General features: G+C 52.4%; 1 protein-coding gene across 1 annotated transcript in view; it reads right to left on the bottom strand.

The window, feature by feature from the left end:
* Window positions 1–1,962: 1,962 nt before the first annotated feature.
* Window positions 1,963–14,442, bottom strand: part of CRY2 (cryptochrome circadian regulator 2) — a 31,990-nt gene continuing 19,510 nt past the window's right edge. Inside the window, exons 7-12 of the mRNA XM_061201631.1 lie at window positions 13,130–13,441; window positions 12,762–12,913; window positions 12,437–12,639; window positions 12,018–12,110; window positions 10,550–10,691; window positions 1,963–4,157 (exon numbers count right to left, since the gene is read on the bottom strand). Of these exons, the coding sequence (XP_061057614.1) occupies window positions 10,552–10,691; window positions 12,018–12,110; window positions 12,437–12,639; window positions 12,762–12,913; window positions 13,130–13,441 (900 nt within the window). The 3' untranslated portion in view covers window positions 1,963–4,157; window positions 10,550–10,551. The remainder of the gene's footprint in view (window positions 4,158–10,549; window positions 10,692–12,017; window positions 12,111–12,436; window positions 12,640–12,761; window positions 12,914–13,129; window positions 13,442–14,442) is intronic.

Here is a 14,442-nt window from a genome sequence, read left to right as displayed (position 1 = left end):
CGGTTGTGAGGATGAAATGTAATACAAATGTGTTGTCACTGGAGGCTGGGAACGCCCCACCTCCAGCTGGGAATCAGGGCTAACCCCACCCTGTCCCCTTACCTTGAGGGGACCTTCTGTCCCAAGAACTCTCCCCAGAGGGTCTCCTCACTAAAGATTGACTCAAGCCCCCCTTCAGCCCCAAACACCTCTAATGGTGAATTGAACCCTTCCTTTTGGCTTCTGACTCTCAGCTTCTCCTCCCTGTGTCAGGACTTTCTTGCTTTCTCCCTCTCCTCATTTAGCAGCTCAGCTGCATTTCCTGCCGAGCACCCCCTCTGTGCACCCAGATGCCCCACAGCCAGCTTCTCACATTCTCAGACTTGGGGCCTGTCCTCCTGCCCCCACAGTTGACTTCTTGGGATTCTTCCGGTGGTTTTCCTGCTCCCCCCAGCACCTCTGCCCCTGCTAGGTTTGGGCCATGGTTCCTCCTGGTCTTCTCTCCCATAAGAGGACTAAGCCTGTGAGCTCTTTCGTGGAGCATGGACTTCTGGATACTCAGGCTGCTGGCCACAGCTAGGCCCCCAGCTTTGGTGGGTCATAGAGCCTCTGGCCAATCCTCACTGGCTTGTCTGGCCAGCTGAGAGAACCACAGAGGTCCTGTCCTTCTGAAGAAGGGGCAGAGCAAACTGCTTCACAGCTGTGGAATCCTATTTGCAAATCTAGACTGCCCACTGGTTGTGCAACCCAGTGGCACGACCCTTCGATTAGCACCCGGAAAGGAGTTGCAGGCACCTGCCCCACAGTAAGCAACCCCCGAGCTCCAGCCCTGAGAACATTTCAATACTTAGAGCCGAAGGCCTTGGCTGCCTCTCTTCTCCCTGCCCCTGGGCCCAGAGGGGACACTTTACCTTTCCTGTCTTGGCTCAGGCTCCTTTCACTACACCCAGACGGTAACCACCTGCTGCTATGGTGCTGACTTTTCCTCCCGGGAAAGCAATTTTGCCATAGTGGCTAATAATTGTTCCTGAGAGTGTGTGCTTCTCTACTAGGGAGCCTCCTCAGGTCAGGAGCGTGCGCGCGTGCGTGTGTGTGTGTAGGAAAACTCCATCTTCCAGAATCTTTTGCTCAAGAACAAAGGTATCTTAGCTTCCGTGGCCAAACCAAAGCCACATTAGAGAGAAGCCAGAAGGGAGAGAGGGAAGGCCAGGCCCAGGTGTCAATGGGAAGGGGGCCATCAGGAGCTTCAAAGCAGAGCTGAGAATGAGACGCGTCCCAGGGTCAAGTTCCTACTTTTCCCCTTTCTCACTGTGTGCAAGGCAGCTTGTGATTTTCTTGGCCTGGCCCGAACCCCATCCCACAAGAATTTGGGGTGTGGGCTAACAAAGCTCTCATGTCCAGTGGTCCAAGACTAGACACCCTCACACGAAAGCCCATGCACACCGTAGAGAGGGGCCGCTCTGGCCAGATGGCACGAGACGAAGTCAGCATCCAGGCTCTGGGCTCGTCTGTGGGCAGATCTGACTACGTGGCCAGAGCCAGAGGGCTTGCATCCCGTCTGCACCAAGCAGCTGAAGCTTACGTGGCTGAGTTGAGGTAAAGAATGGATTGAGGGCCTGGAGAGGGCCCTGCCATTGACTGATCCCCAGCCTGGGGGGTTTAAGTGGGCCGAGAGGCTGGGTCACTGCAGAACAGCACTCAGGAACCTCATCCTGGCCCTGGCAGGCTCTGTACCATTATGGCCGACTGACCTCCAACTCTGACCGAGCTCTGGAGTCTAGACCGCTAGTTGCTCCAGTTGCTCAACTAGAAGCCTCCCTGATCCTCCATCTCCCACCCACTCCTCCCTGCCACCTCCAAGGCGGGTGAGAGGCTCCTGGTTCAGCAGAACCAAGACGGTCTGGCCTAAGGCTTCATGCGGGCTAAGCCCCACTGCCTCCCAGTCCCCAGACCTCCCACAAAACTGACAACAGCACAACTCTGCTCAGACAGGATCAGACATTTATGAAACACATGAATATTCACAAACAAACTGGGAGAAACACACCTTCCCAGCAATAGAAAATCTCTGTATAAAGTGCATTTGGCCTGCGACCATCTCCTCCCCATGCTGGCCCTTGGATCAGGATTTGGGGCAATGCTCTGCAGGAGCCCCCAGGGATACCTGGGCCAGGAGAGGGGAGGCACGAAGCGATTGTGGAGCTCCAGGCCACTGGATACACCCTCTCCTCACCCTGCCCCTCCCAGCTCCGGAGTGGACGCATGCCAGGGATGGTGGAGACGTATGGGAAGGTGGTCCTCCCAACTTGTACCTTAGGGAAGAGAACCATCCTTAAATGGGCAGGTAAAGGGAATCATCCTGACATTCGAAGGTGCTGCTAAATAAATACTGACTCTGGCCCTAAGCCCTCTGGCCTTCTCAGTTTCTCAGACTAGCCCTTCCAGGCTTGCTCTACTCTCCTTCTGGCAATAGCCCCCGATTCTCTTTCCTCTTGGCTGGGGCTAAGGGAACAGTGAAGCCCCCAACCCAATGCTGCAGAAAAAGCCATCACCGGTGCCCTGTTCTCCCCACATGATTATGGGACATTTCTAGTGAGGGTGACATACATACAACAGTTGGACTCTAAAGGCAGCTCTCTGGCTGAGAAAGGCTGAGGACGTCTCAGGAAGAAGCCTGTCGATGTGCTGGACAGATGTAGGAGGCAGGGGCCTGACCCAGGGTTCTGGTCCCAGGACAGAGGACAGTGAAGGGCAGGGCTGGGGCCAAGGGAATGAACAGCTCTGAGGCCGGGGAAGGTCACAGGGGAGGTAGAGAGGAGAAGGCCCAGAGGCCAGCTTAATGTTACGTGTGAGGACAACAATCCCAAGAGGAACTGGCCTCTCAGCTACACACACACACACATGCTGTGGCTCAAGTGCAGGCCATGGGTGGAAGGAAGACTTGCTCCAGCTGACCGCACAGCCCTCCTTTTCATGGTGTCTTTCTCAGCACAGCCCCGACAGTGGGAGGCTGAGGTGGGAGGTACAGGCTGCCCCTAGAATGCAAGGCCTTGGCTTCTCTGGGTCACACCTCCCACCTGCTGCTTCCGGAAGGCTTGGTGCGCTGGGTGGGATTGCGGCTTGGGTCTTTCCCAACTGTCCCCGGCAGTCCACCTGCCTGGGTCTTTGATGTCCAGCTACTGGGAGAGCTGACGTGGCAGCTTGGTTGCTGACCAGCCCCGGGCAGGCTGAGGAAGCCTTCAGAGCGCAGACTAGAATGGCTTCCCTGGCTGGTGCCAGCTGAGCTCGGTGGCAGCACCGAGATGCCATGGAGTGTGGCGAGAGGAGCCAGGGGGCTTTCTACCACCAGGAACCTGGCCTCCTCCCGGTGGAGGCACTTGAGTCTCCAGTCAGCTTCTGGGGAACAGTAGTGAGAGCCGGCCTTCTACTTCTAACCTCAGGTTTTGAGCCCCGAAGAGGGAGATGTTCTTCTCAGCTAACATCTATGACACTGTGCACGCAGCGCTCCAGTCAGGCGCCTGGCTGTACTTCTGCACGATGATGCAAAGTTTCCAGATCTGTCTACAGCCTCGTGCTCAGTCCCAGCTCCCCAAGGAAGAGTCCGGAGAACCCAGTGGCAGGGAATTTTAAAATAAGAAGCCAGGCCAGGTGACTATGTCTGGACACACCCGTCCCCTCCAGCCTGCCCAGGAACTCAGCAGAACCCTAGCTGCCTCTAGAATCCCACACTCTGGACAAGAGCCAGAAATGCTTCGCCCCTGCTCGGCAGTCTGACGTGAGGAAGGAGGGAGGGAGGGAGGGAGGGAGGGAGGGTTGGGGGGCAGATGCCAGGATCCCAGCTAAGGTCCCACCACTCTTCTATTCAGACAAGGCAGCTGGCTCACAGGGACAGGTCTGGGGTGAAAGTCACTGCCATGACCTCTAGCCTGGTGTCCAGAGGCTGAGGTAAGCTGCTACAGGTACTCCTCCAGCCCAGGCAGCGTTTGGAACCACAAGAGTGTAAACAGACGCATGCACACGCAAATAGGCGGGCCACTCCTTCCTCGGCACACGCACACACACACACGCACACGCTTGCTCCATCTCGGGAGGTGATCAGCTGTTCTGCAGGTTGCACTCTGCTGCCACGGTGGCTGCTCGGGCACCCAGGCTTTGCTCACAGAGTCACGGCACTGCAGCTGAAAGAGAAAAACAAGGGCAAAAGGGAGCGTTCAGGAGGCTCTCAGTTGCCCAGGGACACGGCTCCTCCAGCTGCTTCTCTGGGGAACTGGGAAGAGCCCAGAGTAAACCGAACGGGCCACGGTACCTGGGACAAGGTTGTTGCTGGGATGCCAGCGGGTGCCTGAACACTGGCCCTCTGGGGTGCTGACGTGGACAAGCTGTCCCCCGCGGACCCTCTGGGCCTCCTCTGCCCCTTGCCTGAGAGCAGCAGAGGAGGGGGAGAAGGCCACGGACACTCACCTGAGGCCTTGGGTAACACTTGCTCAGATATGACAAGGGCAGTTTCTGAATCAAGGCACAGCGGCTGCTGCCAGAGATGGAGAATCAGAAAAAAATGGCTGAAAGAGAAGCCAGCCAGGACCAGTCATCTTGAAGATGAAGGCAATGACTGAGTTCAATCAGCCGGTGAGCAAATTTCCACATGAGCAAATTTGCTCATCAGCCGGTGAGCAAATTTCTTCTGACACATGCGACCCTTTTCAGACAAATGTTAAATCTGAAGATTTTATCTGGATGATGATAATTTATCTAGAAGCTGGGAAAAATCAAGAGCAAACGTAGGAGTGGGTACCTGTAGGGGTCAGTACTGAGTGCCTCTTTAAAATATTTTCAACAATTTTCCCTTTAAGCTTGTACTATAATAACCTAGCCATATTTTTTCACTATGAATAAATATATTTGTTAAATATAAAGTGTACATATGTTTATTGAAACATGCTGATTGTGATATATATTTTATACATAGATCTCTCTCTGGCCCCTATTGTTAAGCCAAAGAGATGACTATTCTTCTGAAACTGAAAATTTCAGGCTTGAAGAGTATACACAACAGGTCCTCCTACCTACTACCTCCATTTCTCGTGTTTTCTCCACCTTCAGGAATGGGGGAAGATAAAGAGTGCTTTAAGATTCCTTAGAACAAGGGCTCTTACTCTGGGGGTTCCTGGATCCTTAAGGGGTCCAAGGATAGGCTTAAGGGGCAGTCCACGAAGACCAGGAAGAGAAATGTGTACATTTCTCTGTGTGTGCAAATAGGTGCAATTTTCTGGGAAGAGGCTCCATCCTTCATCAAACTCTTCAAAGCATGGGTAACCCAAAGAGGGTTTAAGAACTGATGCCTAAGCTTAGAAGATAAGGGGGTGAAGTGCAGTCACGTGGCTATAATAATAACAATTCATTCAGACCTATGCTGACTTGGGTGTGGTCTAGCTATGGGGCAGACTCATGAAGGGAAATGGCAGTGTCCTGGCCTCAGATAAGCTCCAGTGACCCACGACCCTCTATGATGGGTTCAAAAATCCAAACAGAAAACCAAGGTTTGGAAGAACCAGCTTACCCTTGTCTACAAAGCTAGTCAGAGGCCTGTTCAACTAGTTACTCAAGTTGCTCCATCAGCAGATAATTAGACGGTCCCTGCGCTCTTGTTCTCAAGCTAGGGCATAAGTCTGCAGAAAAAGGGGGCTGGGGAAATCAGATGAGGCCTTGCAGGAAAATGATGACAGCAGCACTAAAGGAAAGGGAAGAACAGCTAGGGGAGAGGCACTAGGGAAAAATCAACTCATAAAACATGCACTAAAAAAAAAAAAAAAAATCAATCTCACAGTTGTCCAACTCTTTCAACCTGTCATTAATACAAGAAGCAGAAGTGGCTGGAACATAGAATAAGTTAACGAGCGCCTCCCTCAGTGTGCTGATGTCAGTTAGGACGGCCCCCCTGGGTACCTGTGCCCTCACACCCCTTCCCACCCACTGGATGCTAACAAGAAACCCAAATCTGCAAGTCCACCCTTCCCCAGCTCCCAGCCCAGGAGGGGTGTGTGGATACCGTGCACGCATGAGCGTGTGTCAGCAGAGGAGACACGACAGCTCGAGGTCGGGAAGAAACTTTGTTTGGAGCCTGTAACCAGGTCTCAGAGGTCACCCCTCCCCACCACACAGGGTGAGTCACAGTGCCCAAAGCTCGAGAGGGGCAGAGGGTTTGCTGCCAGCTCCCAGTTAGGAGCAGGGAAGGCCAGAGGTGCAGCTGGGCCTGGATGGGGTACAAAGCTGGGCTCTTAGCTCAGTCTCATTCCTCATGCCAACTACACGCTTGCCCTTCCTGCACCACAGAAATCACACGGCAAAGGGGAGGGGACGTCCATTAGTCAACAGCTACTTAGTAAGTGCCAGGGAAAGTGTGAGGGGATACCAGGTCCCAACTAACTTCTTGTCTCAGGAACTGAGAGACAGAGAGGTGAGAAGAACCTGTGTGAAGGGCAGTGAGCAGCGGGGTTTCTGACCACCACGCGGCCTCCGCTTCCACTGGGCGGCATTTTACAGATCGCCCAGTGCCTTTCACACACATTATTTCACGTAAGGAAGGATATACATGGAACAAATGTCAAAAAGACAATGAAGAGATTCCAGAAATCAGGTTTTCCTCAGCGAAGCCCCAGGGCTAACCGAGCTTGGGTGAACTCCGGCGGAGGAGGGGAAGAGGTGATCCTTGCCATGAACCTTTTATATTCAATGGGCTTCTCTCAACAGATCACCACGTACCAGCAGAAGGACAAGTGGATCACGTGAACTGTTAAAATAATTAGACCAATAAGAAAAATCTGTACACAATTCGAGCCTGATGGAATCCTGAGCAGTCAGCAGCTTTGGGGATTATGGGGAAGCAGCTGAAATGAGAGCTATTTGGCGCTGGCTTATTTTTCAGTTTAGTGAACATTGTACGATAACCAAATACAGAACAGATACTGATGTGGGTTTGAGGTAAACATGGAACCGATGGATATCAGGGTATGTTTTCCCACAAGATCAGTTTACATCATTGTCTGGCCCAGGCCTGAGGCATTAGAAATAACAGAATCACAAAACTATAGAGGCTGGAGCTAAACATGGCCTCAAAATGTCCATGATGGAGCCTTCAGGCTGGTAAAGAATGAGTATTCACACCTTACAGCTAAAGCATCTCAGAAAGGTTATGAATCCTGCCCTAAGTCACACAACTAAAACTGACAGAGAGGAGAGGGGGAAGGGTCAATACGACTGTATCAACACAGGCCCTGTGGCCACTGCTCTGTGGTCCATCCAGCCCAGCGTGCTGGCCCTGACCGAAGTAACAATAACACGGTCAAAGACACCCTGAGAAGCATATGCAAGGTGGTAATGTGATTTCGCCTGCGTGGTGCGTTTTACTTATTCAAAGGCTTTTCACATATGGTTTTTCATTTTCTTTCTCCAGGGTGTATGCTCGATGGGAAGGGCAGGTGACAAGATGCTATTATCACTGTTTTACTGATGAGGATGCGCCACATCTTTAGGCCCAGGTGCTACCACCAGCACACAGCGAAGCACACGTTTCACTCAGAAACTCTTTTCCCTCAGGGTTTCCAAAGAACATGAGTATCTGTCCTGTCCTCTGACCTCCTGGTCCTCACTTCCAATCAATTAGCCATGATTAAGGGCTAAGCCTTGAGAATCAGTCCTTAAGATCCCAATAGGCTGATGGCTATCTCCTGGACTACAAGGCAAGAGACCAGTGCTGACCTCTGCACCCTTGTAATGTCCACTTGGAATCACCACCACAGACTCTCAGCTGGCTCTCTCCCCCCACCATTTCTTCTTAGGTCCCAGCCCAATGCCTGGTTAATCTTCCAAAAATGCCAGTTTGATCATTCACTCTCCTGTTCCAAAATGCTCCTTAGTTCCCAGAGAGTACACCAAGGACTCCATCTGCCTGACATTTTAAGACCCTCCATGATCAGACCCAACTGTAACCTTATGTTCTTCTAAAAAAAAAATAATAACAATATCCATAATAATAATAATAGCTACCATTTTATTTATGAACTTATAAGGCAGGCACTGGGCTAAGTGCCCTGTATATTACGTAGAGAGTTATCGACCAGTATCTACACTTCCTAGCTAACAGAATCTGGATTTTGTTCAGTGGGTCATGGACGTGGCCTGGACAATGTGTCAGGAATGGTCTAAGTCAGTGATTCTCAAAGTACAGTCCCAGAACAGCAGCATCATCAAACTGCTACGAACTTGTTAGAAATGCAAATTCTCAGGTCCCACCCCAGACCCACCGGATCCGAACCTCTGGGGGTGGGGCCCAGCCATCTGCAGCATAACAAATCCTCTAGGGAATTTCATTGCCCACTCAGGCTGGAAATCAATGGTCTAACCAATCCTGACAATCCAGATCCCTATTTCCCAGCTTTGGGGAGGCTTTGTGACTCAGTTCTGGCTCATGAAGCCAATGTGAAAAGCTGGGGAAGGGGTATCCTGGGAAAGCTTTTATTTTCTTGATGAAAAAGGAAGAGAGGCACCCCCTGACAACCCTCATAATATAAAACTGCAACCTCCACTGTGCCCCAAACTTTCTACCTTCTTACTCGACTTTATTTTTTCTTCATACCACTTAGGGCTTCTTGACACATGATGTATCTATTTGTTTACTGTCTGTCTCCTCCCACAAAGATGCACCCAAGAGGGGAGGGACTTTGTCAGTCTTGTTCACAACTATATCCAGTGCCTACAACGGTGTCTGGCAAATTGTGATCACTTGACATATGTTTATTGTATGAATGAGTGCAGCTGCCTCTGAGTTTCCTTCTCTTTCTTGCTTTGAACAAGGAGTTGATGGCTGAGGCTGTGGCAGCCACCTTGAGGCCAGGAAACAAGAGAATCTCAGAAAAACTGGCTCTGACACTGTTGAGCCACCAAACCAAAACTAGCAGCACCCAGCTCTGGGCCTTTTGTTCAGTAAGAAAACCAAATCCCTCTTTGTTTTAGACACAGTAGTCAGGTTTTCTAGCAGCCCCACACATCCCTGACACATATATTTCATCATTTAATCCTTGCAACAAGAACCTAATTTTTGGTGAGGAAACTGAGTCTCAGAGCGGTTAAGTAATTTGTACAAGATCATGTAATCATTAAGCTGTTTTTCTTGTCGGAAATGCTCTCCTTGCTGTCTAAATCCAATTCATCTTTTGGGTCCCCTAGGGTAACCTTCTGTGTTGTAGTCCCTGATCACTCTGGCCCACCGATAACTGTCTTGTGATAAGCTGGTAGAGTCTGTATCATTTGTCCAGGAATTACAGGTTATTTGTCTTGTTTTTCTAAGCAGACTATTAAGCCCTTGTGGATGGGCATCGTATCACATTTTCTATGTCTTATGCTCCCCTTCCTCACACACTTGCTGGCAACAGTTTCAAGATGAATTGGAAGCCATTACCTCTGAGGAACCATGACCCAGACATTTAACCTCTCTGTTCTTTAATCTTCTCACCTGAAAGTCAGAGTATCACCCTGGAAAGTTCCAGGTTTGTAAGACAGAATGAACTTTGCTTAGTACCACAGAGTTAAGAGGCAACTAAGAGAAGAGTATCTAAGGTTGCCGGTACTCCCACAACAAGATAACAAATCTGTCCATCTGCAACGTCTGGGACAAAGAGCCTAGTAAAGAAAAGGGCACAAGCATCAAACACTCGCCGTATCACCGGCATTCAAGTCTAGACATGCAAACCAGATGGCCTCACCTGGCTTGAAGTAGAAGGGTTTAGAAAAAAGAATTGGCTCTGTGGAGAAAATCACCCTCCAACCTAATGATGCAGACATGGCACATAAGGAACAGCCCGAGATGATGACTGAAAAGGGACAGTAATTTATACCTCCCCCAGAAAGGCATAAAAGGCCCTTCTTGCTCTGGGGAAGGAAGAGCCAGGTTTTTGTTTTTGTTTTTTGAGACATTCAGGGGGCTTTCAAGGAAGATGAGCGCTGCCAGGGAAGTGCAGAGCTGAAGCCACAAGAAAGGCACGAATGGAGGAGTGGCTGTAAGAGGCACAGGTGATAGGGAGCCTGGGTCTTCTGGTCCTCAGGTGGGGCTGGGCTAAGTGAGCCTCCAAACGTCCCTAAGCCTGAATTCTGAAGGTAAGTGCTGCCCTCTGCTGGCCAGCCTACAGGACACAGCCTGTCGGGGCGATGGCAGAGGGGCCTGGAGCACCCCCAGACCCTGCCCTGGGACTCTTTCTCCCACAGCTTCACATCGGGTCTCTGCTTTCTTTTTCTGGATTTGGCTCACTTTGATAGGTAGCAAGAGTCAAATTTTTTTCCCCCTTAGCTGGCAAAGAAAGAACAAGGCTTTATCTTTAAATTCTCTTTTTAGTATTAGAAGGTATAGAAGTCAGGATGGTAGAATTTGAGCTGAAACCCTAGAAAAGCACCCAGTCCCTAGCAGGTTTTAATCTAGTTTGTGGGTTTTAGCCTTCAGCTGGCAAGGCAGCTCTCCACACTCACCCCACCTCTCTCCCACGCCCATCCCTGAGGCTGACTCTCAGCTGCTGTCACTCACTCTCAGACATCCTTGCTCGGCAGCTCTGAGGGGGGCAACCCTGCCACCCTGGCCCGTTTGCTGAGCTCTTCACCAGGTGGCTCCTCCGCTGCTCCCAGCTTGCGTTTGGGGGACGCCGGGCCACTGGGTAGTGGTCTTGGGCCTGTAGGGAGGCAGGTCAAAGTGTCACACAGACGTGTGTGGAGCCAAGAGGACGCTCAGCTGGGCAGCAGCAGCTCTCCGGGGGCAGGGGCCTGCCCATCAATGCAGCCAGCACGCTGCTTCTCAGACCTGCCCCGTGGCCGTCCTTTCAGCAGTGACTCTGCCTGGAAACATCCAAGGAGAGCATAAGCAGGCCTGCTGGCAGTACAGCCAGCTTTTGGGCCCCAAATCTCACGGGCTCCAGGCCAGAGACTGATCTGGCCTGTCTGCCATCCTTGCGCTGAAGGTGAGGCATTCCCTCTGTAACTGGCCTCCTGAAGCCGGAATGAGCAGTGCCCTCACCTGGGGAGCCAACCTGGCTGGGCAAACTAGAAACCAGAAAAAGCCCTGACGTTCTTGCCGGTCTGAGCTTCGTCCCGGAGCCGAAGGGCAGAGGTTAAGAACGCAGCAAGGCCATCTACTCCTCTCCCGCCACCTGCCTGGACAACTACAGTCGCCTCCTTTCCGGCCCCCCTATACTCGGGGGCGCTTGCCCACACTGTGCCCTCCACACAGCAGGCAGAGTGAGCTTTTTAAAACATAAACCAGGTCACGCCTCCGCCCTGCTGAGCCCCGTCAGTGCCTCCTCCCTGCACTGACAACGGAACCCCGATCCGCCTCGTGGACGCTGAGTCTACGCGCTGCTACTCCTGCTGTGTCCGTCCTCCTCTCGTTCCAGCTCCTCACTCAGAACACACCAGCCCCACTGGCCTCCCTCCCCTCGTTCCTGGAATGGGTAAGCTTGTTTCCATCTCTGGGTCTTTTCTTGCTATTCCCTTTGCCTGGAATGCTCTTCCCCCTGTTCTTGATTTGTAAGTCTTTTATTAATTTTTTCAGAAAAATTAAATGCTCTAAACTAAATATTTATAAGTTCTATACATACAAAGTCTTCCCCCTGTTCTTGATTTGTAAGTCTTTTATTAATTTTTTCAGAAAAATTAAATGCTCTAAACTAAATATTTATAAGTTCTATACATACAAAGTCTTCCCCCTGTTCTTAGAAGGCTGGCTCTGCTCACTACGTGGGGCCCTGGTACTCCATCTAAAGTAACCCCCTTCCCCAGCCCTCTTTTATCAGGTCACTCGACTTTATTTTCCCCCAAAGCACTTGCTATCTGACATGATCTTGCACAGCTCCTTTACCACCTGTCTCCCCAGGTGGAATGCAAGTTCTATTGGGGCATAACTTGGTTCTGGCCTCCATCCTCAGCCCTCAGTGACTGAAGCGGTAGTAGCTCTGCAGTGCCCTCGGGGTGGGCACAGGCCCCGGGAGGCCAGCTGTACTTACCTGCACTGCTCATGCTCCCAGCCTGGCTCGAGCTGGGCTCTGCCACTGGATTGCTGAGGTCTTCCATACAGGAAGGGACAGACGCCAGCAGACCTGGGAAAGACGTAGGGGAGTAATCAGAATGCAATCTCACAGGACCGTACAGGGCCCCAGGGCAGGTAGGTACAAGGCAGGGGGTGCTGGGCCATGACATCAAGGTTCCATCGCTTCCCACTGGCCGCAACTAATTCAGAGAGGCCTGATCCACCCCAGCCTGTGTGGCCTGTGCCCGGGAAGTCAAGTCAACAGCCTGGAAGACAGCGCTCGGCAGCCTCCCTTTGAAAACATCTGGGAATCTCTGTCTACGCCCCCTGAGCCTGTAGGTGTTGTCCTTCCCTTCGGGGAACTAGGGGGTGGCAGTGGGAGTAGGGGCTCCTTACAGAGTCCCCGGTAGCGGGAGAGCTGCTGGTAAATCTGCTTCATCCGCTCAATGTTGAGCCGGCTGGTCTCGGCATGGTTGACGATGGGCCGTGGGTAGTCCACACCAATGATGCACTTGGCTGCCTTCTGAATTGACTCTGGGGCATTCCAGGGCTCATAGATGTATCGAGAGGGGAATTCTTTCAATTTGGGCAGGTATCGCCTGAAACATACACACCAGATGACCCATCAGCACGCTGGGAGGCTCCTTCAAAGGCCAAGCATATCTCACCCTAGGGGGAAGCCACGGTGGTCAGAAACCAGAGAGCTGGTCTGCATCATCACCTGATGTAGTCTCCACTGGGGTCCGTGCGGCGGCCAAAGCCCACCGGGCAGTAGCAGTGGAAGAACTGCTGGAAGAAAGCACTGCAGGACAGCCACATCCAGCTGCCTGCGTTCACGCTGAAGTCTGCGTCCAGGAGCAGCTCGTCAAATACCTAGATTCAGGGAGGGTGGGACAATCAGCCTCCTTGGGGACCTACGGCCATGGTTCCCCCCAAGTCACCACACACCCTGTGGAGAAGGGAGCCAAAGCCTTCTGATGAGGGCAAGCCAAGAAGGATCTGGAGGGAATCTCCTGGACCCAGGGCTCCCAGCCCATCCCCTAGCCCAAAAGGGGGCTGCCCTGGGCTGCCCGCTGAGAGACCACTCACCCGGACCCCGCTCTCCCAGCTGACCCAGAGGTCCCCGCGCGTGAGGAAGCAGGCCACAGCGTGCCGGGCCAGATGGTGGATCCAGCCCTCCTGCCTCAGTTGGGTCATGATGGCGTCAATCCAAGGGAAGCCCGTCTTGCCCTCGGCCCACTTGGCCAGGGCCTCGGGGTTGCGATCCCAGGGGATCTGGATGCAGATGGGGTTCCCCTCCATGCGGTCAAACCTGGGGTTGTTGGTGGCCGCCGTGTAAAAGAACTCTCGCCACAGGAGTTGCCCAAACAGGGAGAGCGGGGGTGTGCTGCTCCGCTTCACCTGGTGGGGTGGGACAGCACGTGGATACAAACGCTTGCCCAGCTACCAGCGCCGTGCCCCTCAGGACTTCCCCACAAAGGAATCTGGAGCTGCCATGAACTTGGTGGCTCCAAAGCCCCTAGATGCATGGAGGGACCCTGCCCCAGGAGAAGTGGTAGGGCGTGCTGCAGACTGAACCCTGGGCCCTGGCTGTGCCCACTACTGCTCTGAGCCCTGAGGGTGGCTGCGGAGCAGCAGGCAGTGGAAAGGGATAGCGCTGCCGGACTCTGTGCTGGGAACCAAACTCCCAAAGACTGGTCATGATCCTCGTCCTCGACGGTCCCTGTTGGGCTCCACTTTCTAAAACGTCAAAGTAACTTTTCTCATCAGCACACATAAGAAATGCTCAGTCTAGATTTTGGTTAAATAAGTTATGCCCAACAGCCTGGATCTGGGGCCATGAAAGAATTAAGACATCAGACTGCCAAGCAAATAATAATCTTCCTAAAATCACAAGATTACCCACCAAGCTGGCAAAGTTACCCCATGCCACAAAATCCAGATATTGGCAAGAATGAGGAAACAACGTGAAACAATGCAGACGCAAGGATGAATCTGATGACTCTGAATAGCTGGATGTGTTGTCCTCTCTCCTCCTGGGGGTGCGTGCATTACTACAGGGCTATCCACCTATTGTCCGTATCCAGCCCTGCATTCAGCCCTCCGGGTCATTTCCTCATCTCTGATGGGCAACTGCCGCTCCTAGGCTCCCCTTTAAATGCTCTGGACACAGCCCCATACAGGGCTGCTGTGCTCTTCACCTTAGAACTGGCACCAGCCTCAGCCTCCCTGCCTCCCACCCTGACTGCTCGGCCCCCAGCCACCTGCTGCCAGCAGAACGGCCACCTCTGGGGTCACACCCTGAGGTCGGCTTTTCTGCCTGCTCTGCTCCACTTGAGAACCTGGATTTTGTTTAGATCAGCAGTTTGGGCTGTGCTTGGCTCTGCCACCTCTTGGATGTG

Source organism: Eubalaena glacialis, chromosome 10 (assembly GCF_028564815.1).
Source record: "Eubalaena glacialis isolate mEubGla1 chromosome 10, mEubGla1.1.hap2.+ XY, whole genome shotgun sequence".
Taxonomy (NCBI): Eukaryota; Metazoa; Chordata; class Mammalia; order Artiodactyla; family Balaenidae; genus Eubalaena; species Eubalaena glacialis.
This window is presented reverse-complemented; position numbering and strand designations above follow the sequence as displayed.